General features: G+C 42.8%; 1 protein-coding gene across 2 annotated transcripts in view; it reads left to right on the plus strand.

Moving 5' to 3' along the window:
- The first annotated feature begins 14,014 nt into the window (after positions 1 to 14,014).
- The window catches only part of NECTIN3 (nectin cell adhesion molecule 3), a 64,584-nt gene continuing 63,606 nt past the window's right edge, over positions 14,015 to 14,992 (plus strand). For both annotated transcript variants that reach the window (XM_051619479.1, XM_051619489.1), the window contains exon 1: positions 14,015 to 14,321. In XM_051619479.1, the coding sequence (XP_051475439.1) occupies positions 14,105 to 14,321 (217 nt within the window). In that variant the 5' untranslated portion in view covers positions 14,015 to 14,104. The remainder of the gene's footprint in view (positions 14,322 to 14,992) is intronic.

The following is a 14,992-nucleotide window of genomic DNA, read 5'->3' on the forward strand; positions in this document are numbered from 1 at the left end:
ACAACTGGCTTTATAGCACTGTCAGCAACTCCTGTACCTAGTAGTGACCAAAGAGGGTTGTAACACAGTTAGACAACAGGTGTGGTCTTGTAAGGTATTTCCCTAGTTTTCAGTTAAAGTATGCTCAAAAGCTTTTCAATTTTCTTTTCACACCTGTGCAGAGGGCACTGAGCTTGTCTTCAGACACATGCAGTCTGCTCAGATGCATAATTTGTTCTTTAGACAAAGATGTAAACCTCATATGTAAATGACTTGCATAAATGATGATTAGTCTTAGTCCAAAATACATTCATAAGGACTGAAATACTTATAATGCAGAAGTCTACACTTGAGTTAATTAGCTCAATTAGAACATTTTCTAATTGTTCAAAGTGAGAAGAATACATTTTTAAGGGTATGTTCATCTACCCTATTTTAGTTGTTCACTTTAGGATGAGGTGAACTGCACCACAGAAATGCCTTTTCTTCCCTGCAGTCTATGAAAGCAATCCAGACTGGCAAGAATAAATTTACTTTACATCAGATTAATCCCCCTACACTTTTTAAGTGCAAGAACATCTTGTACAAGACACTTCCTCTAGTGTTCATGGTGTCTTCCTGAATCTCGGAATCTTTTTACATACAATCTATGTCACAATTTAGTGGCTTTAGTTGGGTTTTTCTTATCCTGTGGTGAAATTTTTCTCCAGGAGTGTTATGTTGAGAGGGGGCCACTCCTTGTTCAATTACTAAACATTTAAATAAGTTATCACTTGACTTCCATGAAGCCATATAATGTACTTTCTAGGGAGGTTTTCATAACCTTCTAAAAGGAGGCTAGCCATAAACTGCACCTGCATTGCTAAGCACCTTTGTAAGGTTTCCCAGAGGCAGCTGGATATGCTGTAGAGATGCATTCCACAGGTGGACAAGTGCAGTTTCTCTCACTCTCTGCTGTGCTTGGCCCCAGGAGGAAGAAGCTGCCTCAGCCATTCAAAGGCTGAAACCAGATCTGTTGTATTGCTGGGGCTCCAGCCATTAATTACCCTATGGATTATGCCTAAGTCTTTCAGAGGACTTTGAAAATGATCTGGAGCCAAAAGAAGGAAAGATGCATGAACTTCTCAGTTGCAAAAGGCTGAAGCTAGTCAGTAGAAGGTGCAATACTTCACATAAACTTGTCATCCTCACCTACAGCTGCAAATTCTGTTGTGAATTATAATAACCCTACATGGAGGTATACAGTGAAAAAAAAAAATATTGTTCTTTCAGCATTTTTTAATTGGTCCAGTGATTTTTACTCAGAAAAAATACCAGGAAGTCACACATTTGTGCCTATGTGGGTATTTTAATATCATTAGTTATCAACCCTGAATGAATCCCATTAACTGCCAGCTAAATTTTATATGGAGAACAACAAAGGTGTTTTTTTTTTTGCTAACAGGAGAGCTGTTTTTGAATGTTTACATTCTTGTCTGGAGTGATCTGTGAGTAGTCTGGAATCATATAACAGGAAGAATTTTGTAGAAAATAGCTGGCTGCCTGATAAGAGTAAAAAAGTAGCCTCTGCACCAGTAAATCTCTGCCATAGTTTTGCATAAAGGCATATCCAAATGGGGAAACTGAGCATTATATTATATTTTAGAAACATATGAGAAATGAAAGTGTCAGAAGTGACAAAAAAAGGCTCTTTCACCTGGCAAGGGATACACATAAAATCAAAGCATGCCACGAAACTGGATTCTCTGATACATTTCAAAATGGGGGAAAAAAACAGCAGATTAATGTTGTTTGTATATTTTCTGCAGTCCTGCCATCACCTTGTACTTAACTTTAGCCATGAAACGATGGCAGAAGCAAACTTAGTAAATATTTATTTAAATCTAACACATTAAGACTAATCCCCTCAGTTTTCCCCTTTGTTTTCCTTTCACACAAATGTGAAAAAGTTGGCACATGTAAAGTTTAATTCACTAGTGCTAACCCGAAGGGATATAGAGCCATTTCAACTTATAGAGGTGCTTGCATAAGCAGTTACAAAAGAATTGTATTTTTGCTGTAATATGGGAGAATAGTTTTAAACTTTGAAGTGTGGTGGCTCTTAATCAACTGGTGGAACAGAGGTCTTTGTACAAAGGCCTGACTCCATCATTTCGCAGCAAGAATTTTGTACTGAGATTTCTGTGTTGCAACCAAGAGCCAACAGATGTTTGGTGGAGTTTCGCTGGATCAGCTTTACGTCAGTTCAGACAAAAATAAGTGAAATAACATGGTCCAAATCCTGTTGTTGTTGTTGCTTTTTTTTCTTTTGCATCAGCACAGCTTCTTTAATAGTTAACATTTGTACTCCCTGGAATCATGCCATGCGTCTTAACTCCTCTTTGCCCAATTTATGAGATACGCATGTTGCATTCCTGTGCCAAAGCTGTGAAGTAGGGCTCTCTTGTGTTTCAAACATGTCTTCTAGATACCCATTTCTGAGTGCAACAAGATTTCTGCTCCTTTCTGCTCCATTTTGCTTCTTCAGCAGATCTCCAAGACTTGAGAAAATAAAGCAAGCCAACGCCTTCCCTTATATCGATTTATAAAGGATGGCCTTAATTCAGTCTTTCAAAGAACTCTGTGGGTTCTCAATGAGGTCCTTACTATGACAGTTTTTTTCCTGCAAAGCTGCCTCATCATACCATCTATATGTTTCAAAGGACAAAGTGAATTAAGCCAGGTCTCTTCAGAGCACTGGCCTCTTTTTTTTTTCTAATCTACTTCAGTTCTCAGGACCTAATAAGGCTAGTCGTGCATTCACACATGGTATAGCCACCTTTATTTCATTGTGCTACCTGTGAACATTGAAAAACTTGCATTGTCACACAGTTATGTTGTTTGGGATTTTTCCTTCAAAAGTGTAACTGGATCTAAACTGATATGCTTACATTGGGCTATTGACACCTACAGTCATTAGTAATACAGCAGAGAAAATTATTACTCTTTTTAGTTACACAATTGCAGTTAAAAAAAGGTGAACAATCTTCTGCTACATTGAATTAAAAATGGACTTTTTTAGTGTATTTTTCATTGAAATATTGTATTTTGTTCTCAGATTATGTACCTCCATCTTTAAAAAAAATATAGACAACTCACCAGCGAAAAATGTTATTTGAAAAGGAAAGTCAAAATTATTCATTAAAAAAAATGTCAAAATGAGCAGTTGGTGTTTCTGAAATGAAACATTTCAGGTCTTTTTATACCACTTCTGTATTTTTTCAGTCGTAATTATTTGACAAATTACACGCATTGGTGTGAACAATTTTGGTCACTTTAGAACCATACTTTCAGCAACTTTTCAAGTAATTGAAAAAAAACTGAAAAAAAGTTATAACTGCTGTTATAACAACAAAGGATGGAAAAATTTTCACTGCAAAATGGAGCAGAAACAATAGACACAGTCAAAACAGCTGAATAAGAAACAGTATTTCTATTTCATGAAAGTAATCCAGTAGGCATTTTCCAAGCTGTCTACAATTAACAGTCACGAGTGGTCTATAGCTATGTCTAAAAGCAAGCCTTCTAGCACCTCACATAAAGTGTTCCATCATCTCCAAGGCTGAGGTTCCTCTCTCGCATTTGGGTCTTCTATTCCGTATCCCCGCATCAGTACATTAGTGACTTCTTTCTTTATCAGTGCTCATTCCATCTTCTATGCTTTCTGAAAATGTCTAATGTAGTAAACATAATTACGTAAATAGGGCTTCAAACGTTTCAGTTAACTTTTAGTCTTGGATATTTTCATTTGCACCAGAAATTTCAGCCTTTTTGAAAATGGTGTATGTTCTCCTGTGAGAAAGTCTGATTTAAATTCATCTGCATTTTCTGATTAAAAAAATAGTTTTGATGAAGTTTCTCAGCTCACTGTAATCAAGTCAGAACAGGGTTTCTATAGTGCTACAGTTAACATAAAGACTTAACATTACATTTCAGTGATAAAAAAATGTTGGTCACACTAGTCATATAAAATAAAGCATGTGCATAAATCTTTGTAGGATCAGGCTACTTATAAGACAAGTTGCATCTAATACACCTGTTCAGATAAATTTATCCATACATAGGCAGATAAATGCTACATATTAGAATGATACTATAAATTACCGTCTTGTACCTCTGTGTTCTTAAACCTTAAAAGACATAATTAGGTATTAATGGTCTGAGACATGGCATAAATGTCTGCTCATAATGCACCAAAATTGAGCACTACAGCATTTTCCTTCTAGAAAGGAGCTGCACAGTATTTATACTATTTCCACACATATGAGGGAGAGAGCAATGTCTTCTGTTCATCGACTGAACAGGCAGAGACAGCAACAAAATAAACTTTTCTTCTCATACAACCTGCCAGAAGGCCAACAATCCAGTTCTTACACAGAGTTCATATTCTTACAAGTGAAATTGTTTATCATTGTCTCACATAAGCAGGTTTTCTTTAATTTCTAAGATTATTGATAAGAATATTATCAGTAAGAATGTAAGTAATTCTGGTTTTGTAGAAGCTTCTTTATTAATCTGTCTTTCTGAGAGATTACGACCCTGATGAAGGCTTCTCATGGGAAACTGAAGTGATACAACCAACAAATGATGCAGCTAAAAATGACTGTCAGGGCTTGAACAGAGTATCTTAGATAGGTCTCAGCCAAGAACCCATGGAAAAATTTATTACAATTGGTTATACACTTTGTGCTATCTAAGTGTGAATATTTTCTGTTTTGGTAAAAACGTGTTTGCTTTGTCACTAAAATTCTGCATGGTTTTGGTGGCTAATTTTTATGATGGCTTTTATTCTGGAACACTCCTCTCCCCAACAAGACCTGTTAGAATCACTGTGCTACTCATACAACCATGACTATGCAGTTTATTTAAATCTCACGCTAGTAAAACCTTTCTAAAGCATTGCACCGTTATTCAGCTCATGGAAAACCAAGAGTTTTTGAAATACTCAAAAGAGTCAGACTTGGGGTGGCAGGGGTTAAGGATGATCAGAAGTATCTGTAACTTTTCTGTATTTCCTATTTTATTTATTGCAAATTCCATTCAATTGGTTACAAGCAGACAAAGAACGTAACTGGTGAAATTAAAGAAGCTCTAAAACTAACATAAAACAGCCATTTTAACTTGAAATGACTAAGTTGTATATCTAGCCCCTTCAAGGCTAATGCCAGATGCGTATAGAGGGAATGTGAAGTCTGAAAATGCAGCTCATAGACTGGATGCTGCCCTTCCTAAACCACCTGAAGTCATTTATACAAGCAAATGGTAAAAATTAACACATTTGTGTTCATGTAACTACAATACAGGTTACAAATGAAGCAAGTAACAGAAAAATCATGCAGTTCCACTAACTTGCTTGTAGCCCTGCAGAACATGAGATAATAGGGCCAATGGCTCGCACCACCCCAAAAGTGAACAAAGCCACAGTTGTGGTGCTTCACAACTGGGTAACTCCAGAAGAAAAATAAAAAGAACAGGATTTGTTAGGTTGGCATCATTCTTCATGCTCATCAAATTGTTTAGAGAGCTTAGCTGAAGCAAAAAGTGAAACACGATAGCAGCTGGTGCAAAAAGATCCTTAAACAACATTTGAGAGATGATGTACATGAGAGAAAGAATGGCGTTTTGGCTGGGGAAGGGAGAATTGCAACAAAGACCTCAATTTATTTTTTGCCATTCTACCTATTATACCTAGGATTACTGCAGAAAACAAAGAAATAATGGCGCTGTTCCTTCCAAGTGCAAAGCGTGACTGACTGCCTTTCATTCTGCTCTGTTCCTTCCACAGATTAATGCCCAAGAGTTACGATTATGTTTTCACACCAAAGTATACATAGATTAATAAATCAGCAAATAAAAATGATCATCTGTGGCAAGGCAGATGTTAACAAAGCGCTTCAGCTACAGAACTGAAATCGATACCAAAAACATTTGCAAACAACTCTAGGATTGGCAACTGTCGAAAGAAAAGAGATTAATACTTAATGCTGGTATTTTTCTCTAATTCAGATGCATCCAAAAAAGACAAACCATATTCTCAGGGATGGGCATAGGGTGGATATACTGAAGTAACACTGTGTAGAAACTATAATAAAAACACTGTTGAAGAACTGATCCCAGATGACATGCTATTGAATATACTTGGATGTAAATGAGCTGACAAAAAATAGATAATTAAATATAGAATTAGGCCTTGGAATTTGTTGCTGGAGGGCAGTACTGAGGATGCAACTAATTTTATGAGCCATTAGCAGGTGTGAGCTTGTGAGCAAGAGAAATGTATTTTACATCCCTTGTTTCTCAAGGGATTTACAAGTACATGCAATTTAGAGCAAGATTTCTTTCTTTCAGTTGGATTCTTCTCATACTTCAAGTTACATGTGTGCATTTTACCAGTTAAGCCTTTATTCTTCCTTGATTGTGTCTGCTAAAGGATGACACAGGAAAAATGTCAGGTGTGTCGCTATTGTACACCTCACATAAAGTATTACTTTAAACTGATTAATTTCATGCAAGTTGAAAAGAGGGCTTCTGTATTTCTGCTGCAGGGTGGACTGTTTTTGATTATTTAATGCTTTCTGAGTGGATTTCTATAAATTCAGGGGAAAAAATCTTAGGCCTTGTGAATCCTTAACTAAGAGGTGGGAGTACCATTGCTTCCCTTCCCTTCCCTCTAGTCCTCTTCCCCCAAGCCCCTATAATACTAGTCCAAACTTCATTTTTACTGAATCTGAAAACATTTGTGAATTTGGGACAGTTTCCAGCAAATAGTAGAGTGTGTCATTCTGCAGGACTGAAACAATGACACAGTAAATATTTCCAAAATGAAGCATTGATACTTCACATTTAAATTATGCTCTTTCTTTGTTCCTTTGTTTAGAAACTGACCTAATTTGAAAGGGTCAGAAGCATTGAGAGAAGCCAGAAAATTGAGCAATATTTAATATTTTTTTTTGGCACAAGTGAAATTACATTTTTCCCATATTTTGGCTGGATGACCAAAAAAAAAAACCCCAAACCACTATTAATGTGTTCTTAATCTACACAGAATATTTTCCATGTTACATAATAATTTGTAATAATGAAATAATTTCTATGTAAAACAGTTACATAATTGCAAATCAGGTGTTCTTTTTCCTTATAGGGTATTAATTTCTATGTATATACAGTTTTCTTTTGTGTATGGGAATAGCTGAAATCATTTATGTAGATGAAGACTTTAACCTCAGTAATGCTTTCCATGTGCACCACGTGCTTTTCTTCATGTAAAGACACACCTTGGGATAGATGAACGAATGCTTGAGTTAAAGCAGAACTTTACAGGTTTCTATATGCTTCTAACAGCACCTATTAAAAAGCTGTATAGAAATGAAGCACTCTGTGCACAGAGTCTTGTCTTTACAGTTTAAAAAGGTTCTCTCAATTTTACAAATTTTTTTTTCAAAGGATCAAAAGTGTGTAGGTGCATTCTGGGCTACTCTTTTCAAGTTGAAGGTAGAAGGCCAAGTTCTGAATTCAATTATACATGTAAAAGGGTAAAAATAGCTGTCTAAAGTTAATATGCATTCCACTTTGCCACTTAAAGTTTTAAAAGACTTGATCTGTAAGTGACTTTAAATGTGCTAAAAATCATTCAGAGACTGAAGCCTTCATTCAGTTTCAGGCTGACACTAATTTTTATAGATATTAAAAAATGGCATAATAGAAAAATGCAATGTACATGGGCTTTATATAGCACATAACTACAGCTGTAGTAAGGTCAGTTTTTCTTAGTGAACCATGGCATGTTTCAACTTTACAGTGGTTTTTTGAATTTGCAGTTTATATGATTTCAAGTACAAAACATGGATGTAAGCAGCAGGAATACAGCATGTTATTGCACTTACCTTGTGGCTTCACCTTGATGCATCTTTCATATATTACATTATTATCCTTATATTACATTATTATCTCTAGGACACAGGCAGGGACAACCTTTGGGTTCGTATACTCCACTCATCATACTGTGGAAAACCTGCTGCATTTAACAATCAATCCACAGAAGAAAAGACAGTGGAAATGAAGAGAAGCAAAGTAATAAGATTACACCATTTATAGTAGTTACAATCTTGCAAAGATGTGCTCATTTCTAGGATAAGAATAAGCACTCTCAAGGAACATGAAAGACTCTGGGAGAAGTAGTTGCCGTGATGAAGAGAGTAAGTCTGAGAAGAAAAAACAGCAAGTTCCTCCAGGGAATTCTAAACCTACTTCTTCTCCCATAATTAAGTGAAGCTGGCGTTAACAGTGCTGATACTAAAAATGAATAAAGGTTCCCATTAAAATGAATGTTAAAACTCCCTTTCCTTGAATCAAGAAATAACCTCCTGCTGGGGCTGGGATCACGTTAGTGAAGTGGGACAACAAAAATATCATTGTGAAATGTAGGTATGCACTATAAAATTGTGACCTTATCAGGATATATATTTTTTTTTTCCCAGAAGTAACCTTTCTTCTTTTTGACCGTGTGAAAAGTAGATAAATTTTGGTTTTCTTTAGTCATTAGAGAAACATCTAGCAGGACAGCAAGAATTCTCTTACAGAGCTGAACCAGGACCATCTCAGGTAATTATCCCCTCTTCCACCACTAGACCAGGCAGGGGCTGGACAAAGCAGCAGGTCAGCAGCTCTCTCATATGCAGGGAAATCAGCCAGACCATGGGGATGTACATGGGGGCTACTGGAGACAGACCACTGCCAAGGGCAGGGAAGTAGGACTGCAGTATAGGGATCTGCAATTAGCACCCAAGCCGACTGGCAACACCCTTGACTTCTGGCTAATTTCCACTTCTATTTCTCTCACCTTCCTGTGCTCTCTTTCTGCTCACCTTCAGTATCTAAAGCTTGTGCCTGGAAAGGAAAGTGTTAAGTTTTAGAATAAAATAAGCAAAATACACCTATCCATACAGACACGTAAGAATCAAGACTGTTTGATATATACTAGTATAAAATATCATAAATCAATAAAAGTATACACAAACAGTTAAAGAGGAAGAGATAAAGACAAAAAAGCAGGCATACAGAAGAGTAAGAGACTACAGTAAAGGGAAGCCAAACATGAAGAAAATACAGGAAACATTGTCTTGCAGATATTCTTTTGAGAGAAATCTTTTAGTTTTCTGTCCTCTTTCTCAGTAAGACACATGGCTACCAGAAAGATCTAACTGGAAAGCGTAACACTGCCTCACCTATTATTTTTGTCTGTGAGAAATGCATGAGGAATTTACTCAGTTGGCTGGGAGTCTTAAATCTCTTGGCTGAGACAATGGGAATCTCAGTTGCATTGTCAGCTGGATGATACATACTGCTGACCATGGCTATGAAACCAACCTAAAGGTGGAGGGTGATGGTTGTCAGTAACTGCATTACTCCTCTGTGACAAAAGCATGAACTTTGGGGCTCTTCTGAGACACACAAACATTCTTGCACAAATGTGTGGGAGCAGGCCCACTCTGTGTGCAAGAGAACTAGTTTTTAATTGTACTTTGCAATGAAGAGGGAGTCAGCCTCTCAGATTTCTCCTTACAGGGATAGTCTTTGATTAAAACAAGATTTAAGTATGCAATCTTTAATAAGCAAAGTACTGGGCAAATGATTTTTAAAATATCACATACCATGCCACTGTATGTATGTTATTCTTGGCTAAGTTTGCTTATGATTTGAATCAAAATATTATGATAGATTTTCCTATGAGATGACAATCCAGATCATTTTGCATTATACTGTGTGCAAAGAGCTGGGAAACATGAGAATAATCTAACTATGAGAATAATCCAATACACTTTTAATCATAGTAATTTCTTAATATTAGTCATGGTTATAGAACATCCTTTCCCCTAAGAATTCCTAAGTTTATCCAACACTATTAGAAACATAATTTACCAGAATAAACCAAATTCTTTGCATTGTGGGGTATTGCCTGAGCCCTTCCCAAACATGTTCATGGATGACCAGAGCACTGAGTCCACCGCAGGGTCAGGAGACCCATACACATTAATATGCAGCCCATGTTCTTCGGTCTTACTGGAACCGCTGTCAATCGTGTCTGCTGTGCAGTCTACAGAGATGCTTTTCCATGGCTTTCTAGACAAGGAATTGGAGAGGCACTTTGCTCCACACAGCACAGAAAAGAGTAACCCTGGCTGCAGTTTCGCTCAGGCACACCCAGAGGCGCAACTACTCCGACTTTGGCTGCAGAAATGATACAGAAACACAACCGCCCATTAGCAGATTGCAGAAACCCTGTGTAATGACAAGCTAAGTATCTCACACATCTGGAAGCATGTGGAAAAAAAAGTTAGGTTTTCCTTGGGGTTGGTTTGGTGTGGTTTTATTTTAAAGGGCATAATGAGTTGTGGTGTGCAAGCATCACCAGGGAGGCCCCATCCCATCCATTCGAATGGAAGTGAGAGTTTTCAGAAAAGCATTGTTCTGCTAGAAATCTATTTGCCCATTCCCACTGCAGTGAATAGCCCTTCATTCCAGCAGGAATTTGTGCTGTCGCTTCAAATGTTATGCATATAAGTTAATTTCACACTGCTTCAGGACTTTTTTTCAAATGACCAAAAGGGTTAAGAACAGAGAAGTAAATGCTTGCCAAACACCCCAGTCTAAATGAAGAGTAAAGGGGTTTTTTGTTTGGTTTTTTTTTTCCATGGGGGAAGGGTGGGTGGGTGCACAACAGCCAGAAAGAGACAGAAATATGGTCTGGAAATAAAGTACAATCTTTTGCATTTCTAGTGCTCAAAGATGCTTTTGAATAGTATTGCTGTCAACTGTGGAAAACCATATTTTATGGAAAAAATATGCCAGTAATAACAGTTTTACAAGAACTGAGACAGAGTGTCCTATACACGTTTATTCAATATTATTCAAGATTAATTGTTTGGAGCATCATGCCTTCAGGAGTGTTCTCAGCACTGAGAGCCAAATATAGCCTTGATATCATGAAGTCAAATTTCCTTTTGTACCACAAAGTCCCCAGGATGCCTGATTACAACAGTGCTGAATCTGGCACTGGAAGATGTTACCTACAGACTGGGCACAGTTCTGCTTAAATATGACAGACTGCATTTGCTTCCTTAACCTGCATGAATCGATGTACATATTTTGGTGATAGACTTTCAAAACATTTTATTTTAAGCAGACTTAATGCCTTTTGTTGCTTTGGAATGAAAATAAATTAAAATATTACAGCAGATGACAATTTGATTATAGTTGTTACAAATAGGATTTTAAGGGTTGCACTCTCAGTTACACTATGGTACCATTATACTTCCTGCCCATCCTAAGAGTGCTTTAAACTTGGCATAAATGTAATTATGAGATGTAATTTGCTTTGACTGTTAACTATAAAAAGGGATTTATCTACATAGGACTCATCTATACAGGGAAATGGAATAATTATACCAAATTAAAACATCTACCTGGAATGTTGCATCAGCAAAGCCATACTACTATAAATTATTGTGCTACAATTATGCTTATCAGTTTTCTTCTGTAAAAAGGCTCTTAGCATAAATAAAAATTGGGCTCTAATGATTAATTCAGTACTATATTTATCCAGGTTTATTTCTATGGTGGAATTTATTGGTTTCCATCCAATCAAAACAACAAAGGGACTAACAACAGAGTAAAAGACAAGGCTTCAAAAGTATCAGCAGAGTGGGAAAACTGTGGTTTTTTTTTCTTTAAACTAATTGTCATACAAATCTGTTTGTGCACTTTTGGACAAGTCCCTGTGTACCACCTGAGCAATCCCAAGTCCCAGTCCCAGAGCAAACTGGCATGAGAACGGTTTTGTACTAGCTGAGGATTAGACTCACAAAACTTTGAAGAGTCCTCTCAGTTATGTTGGTTTGTACAGCAAAATATCGATGAATTTTGAACATCCAACACAGCTAGCAGCTTGCCTCTAGTAACTCTTCGCCTGAATTCTGTTTTGTTTCAGATACAAATTAATGAGGCCAGTTAATTGGCTAAAATAGCTGGAGACTGGAAGAACATACTATTGTGAGCATCTGATAAACTTAGCCATGCGTAGCTCTGAGAGAAACTGCTGTTCGTGCTCACCATTGAAGAAAACTTTGAAATATTACACTGTATTGCAGAAAATATGGGGCTTATATGGAACCTGCTCTCAACAGATGTCTCAGCAGCAGGTATGGTATATACAGCTATTGGGTATTTTCCATTAAGTTTTGCAAGGATAATGCATCTGAAATGAAAAAGCATACCTAGAAGCAAGACTCTCAAGCCAACTCTTTCAGCCTTCTGTATTTTGCTGTCAAAAATCTGCTTTGGGGATACATCCATTGACTTTCTGCACATGACACTAATGTTCTGTGCTGAGAGGCAGCGAAGAAACTGTGTTTCCTGGAAAAGCCACCTTTAATTTTGTGACCTGATTACAGCTTGCTCCAATTCTGAGACAGTCCTTAGCTGGACTCCTGGGACCTTAAGTGAAGAAGGTGTGAATTCCCTCGGGAGCGGACACCGTGTCCTGCCACCTCACTTCCAGCAGCGGTCTCTGCCTGTGGCTGTGGCGTGCCCGCTCCCTCCAGACCGGCTCTGCCCTAATCGATGGCAGCCTTACCCAGAGCAAAGCTATTCGCTGTGCCACAGCCAAGAATCCCTGCAGGCCTTAGCGTGACAGAACCCCTCCCTGCTGCCCTCCGGACCCCTGCAGGCCCCTCTGTGAGGGCTGCACAGGGCCATATTTGGTATTCCTCGGCGACTTCTACACAGGGCTCACACTTCTCCCAGCTGGTTTCAGACCCCTTAGCTCTGCCAAAGCCTGCCTTCCGATACACTCCTCTCTTTATGGGCTTAGGATGCGGTCTGCACCTTTCCCTACCCGTACGCTCGATGTTCCCCTCCGGCAGCCGAGACACCAGCCACCTTGGGAAGGTGCTGTGGGAATGGGTGTCCCTGCCGGGCACCTTGGTAGCGACCGGGTAGAGCTACACACGCCTCTAACGAGGGGTTAGCCAGCAGCAGAGCGAGCGACGAGGGGACAACGGCGGGAAAGTTCACTGTGGGCAAAACCATGGAGCCACAGCTAAGCGCCCGCTGCCCGGAGCCCATCGGCCCGGCGACGGATCCGCCGCGTCCGGGCTCCGCAGCGGGCGGGCAGTCCCGTGGAGGAGGAAACGGCCCGTCCCGCTGAGGACGGGGTCGCGCCGGCCGGGCCCCCGGCCCCTGGGGGAGCCTAGGATCCCCTCCCCCGCTCCGGCGGCCGGGCGAACCCGAACGTCCGTGACCGCGCCCAGCGCCTGGCGGAGCAGGCTGCCGCCAGTCCCCTGTCCTCCACCGGTGATCCCGCTTGGGGCATGCGCTGCTGACCGGTCCCCAGGCCCGGGATTCCTCGGCCGCCAGGCTCCCCTCTCCAGCCGGCTTCCCGCTGCCCCAGGGGGCCGTGGCTGGCGTGTACCGGACAGCGGCTGGGAGGACGCTTGGCGGAGCCTCCCTTCCCTGCAGGGCGAAGCGGGCCGGGGGTGGCGGAGGCGGCCGAGGCGGCTGCTGGGGAAGGCAGGAGGCGAGGGGAGCAGGCGGGATCTGGGGGCGGGCGGTGAGTCAGGCCGGGCCGCCGGGGAGCGCGGCGCCCCCGACCACGCTCGGGGCGGTGGCGGGCAGGGCCGGGGGAGGGGGCGGGGCGGGACGTACCAACAGCCCCCGGGGGAGGACACCGTAGCACCCCCTCCCACTAGCCGCCCGCGCCTCCCGCGTTGCCAAGGGGAACCCCCTGGTGCATGGGCGCGTCCGCAGCGCGGCGCGGGAGAGGCCGGGGCGAGGCGACTTGTCCCGGGGCGGGTGGAAAAGGGGGGAGGGCGGGGGTCGGGGTAGACGCGCACCGCACACGCCTCCCCGTCCCCCCCTCCCCGCGGCGGGGTGGTGTGGCCCGCTCTAAGGAGGGCGGGGAGTGGCGCGCAGCGCCTCCCAGCTCTGTGGCATACGCACCGGGTGCGGGGAGCGGCGGCTGGTCGGGAAGCGGGCAGGCGGGCGGGTGGGCGTCGTAGCGGCGGCGGTGGCTGGGAGCCCAGCCCGGAGCATGGCAGGGGCCGGAGCCGGTACGGAGGCTGCCGTTCGTTTCCTCTCTTCGCCGGCTCCTCCCGCCCGCCGGGAACTTTTTCCAGCGGCCGGCGGCGGTGCCTCCCCCCGGTGGTGGTGGCAGCGACGGAGGCAGCAGCGGCGGCGGCTCCGCTCGGCGGTGTCTCCCGGGCCGGGGCTGGGGCTGTTGGGACTGGTTTTTTCTCGCTTCTGCTGCAGTAAGTGAAACTTTTTCCCGTTGGTGGCCGGGGCAGAGCGAGGGGGCGGGTGGAGCAGGAGGGAAACCCGAGCCCCGGTAGCGCCGAGGGACTCGGCCGAGTTGAGGGAAACTTTGTGTGCGCGTCTGGCGAGGAGGGGTGGGGGTTGCTCGCCGGCCGCCCTGCGGACGGGGGAGGCGGGTGGGACATGGGGTGGCGGAAACTTTTCCCGGTTGCGACTGGGGAGCAGGGAGGCGGGGCAGGGTCGCAGCCGGAGCCTGCACTGCGGAGACCCTTGGGCGCTTTTCCTCGCCTTCTTCCCGAACAGCCCCCGCTGAGCGCCGCCGCCGGCCTGGCCGGTAGGAGTGGGTCCCGGGCGGCCGCGGTGGGGCGGGCAGAGCCGTTGTGCCGGCCGTTGGGTCCGCTGGCTGCGGCGGGGACCGTTACTGGCGCGCGGGGCCGTGCGCCTCCGCCGAGTGGCTGGGGCGGTTGGCTCTGCGGCGGCCGCAGCCCGGAGCGGGGCGGCGGGGAAGTTTTGTCCGCTGCCCGTCCGGGGCTGGGGCTGGGGCTTCCTCCCGGCGGGCGGCAGGTTATCCGCCGTCATTCCCGTTCTGACCGGCGGGTTTTCGCTCGTTTGCGGAAATCCGAGGCTGCTCCCCCCCACACTATCCCCCGCCCCATCCTGTGGGAAG

This window comes from Apus apus, chromosome 1 (genome assembly GCF_020740795.1).
Source record: "Apus apus isolate bApuApu2 chromosome 1, bApuApu2.pri.cur, whole genome shotgun sequence".
NCBI lineage: Eukaryota > Metazoa > Chordata > Aves > Apodiformes > Apodidae > Apus > Apus apus.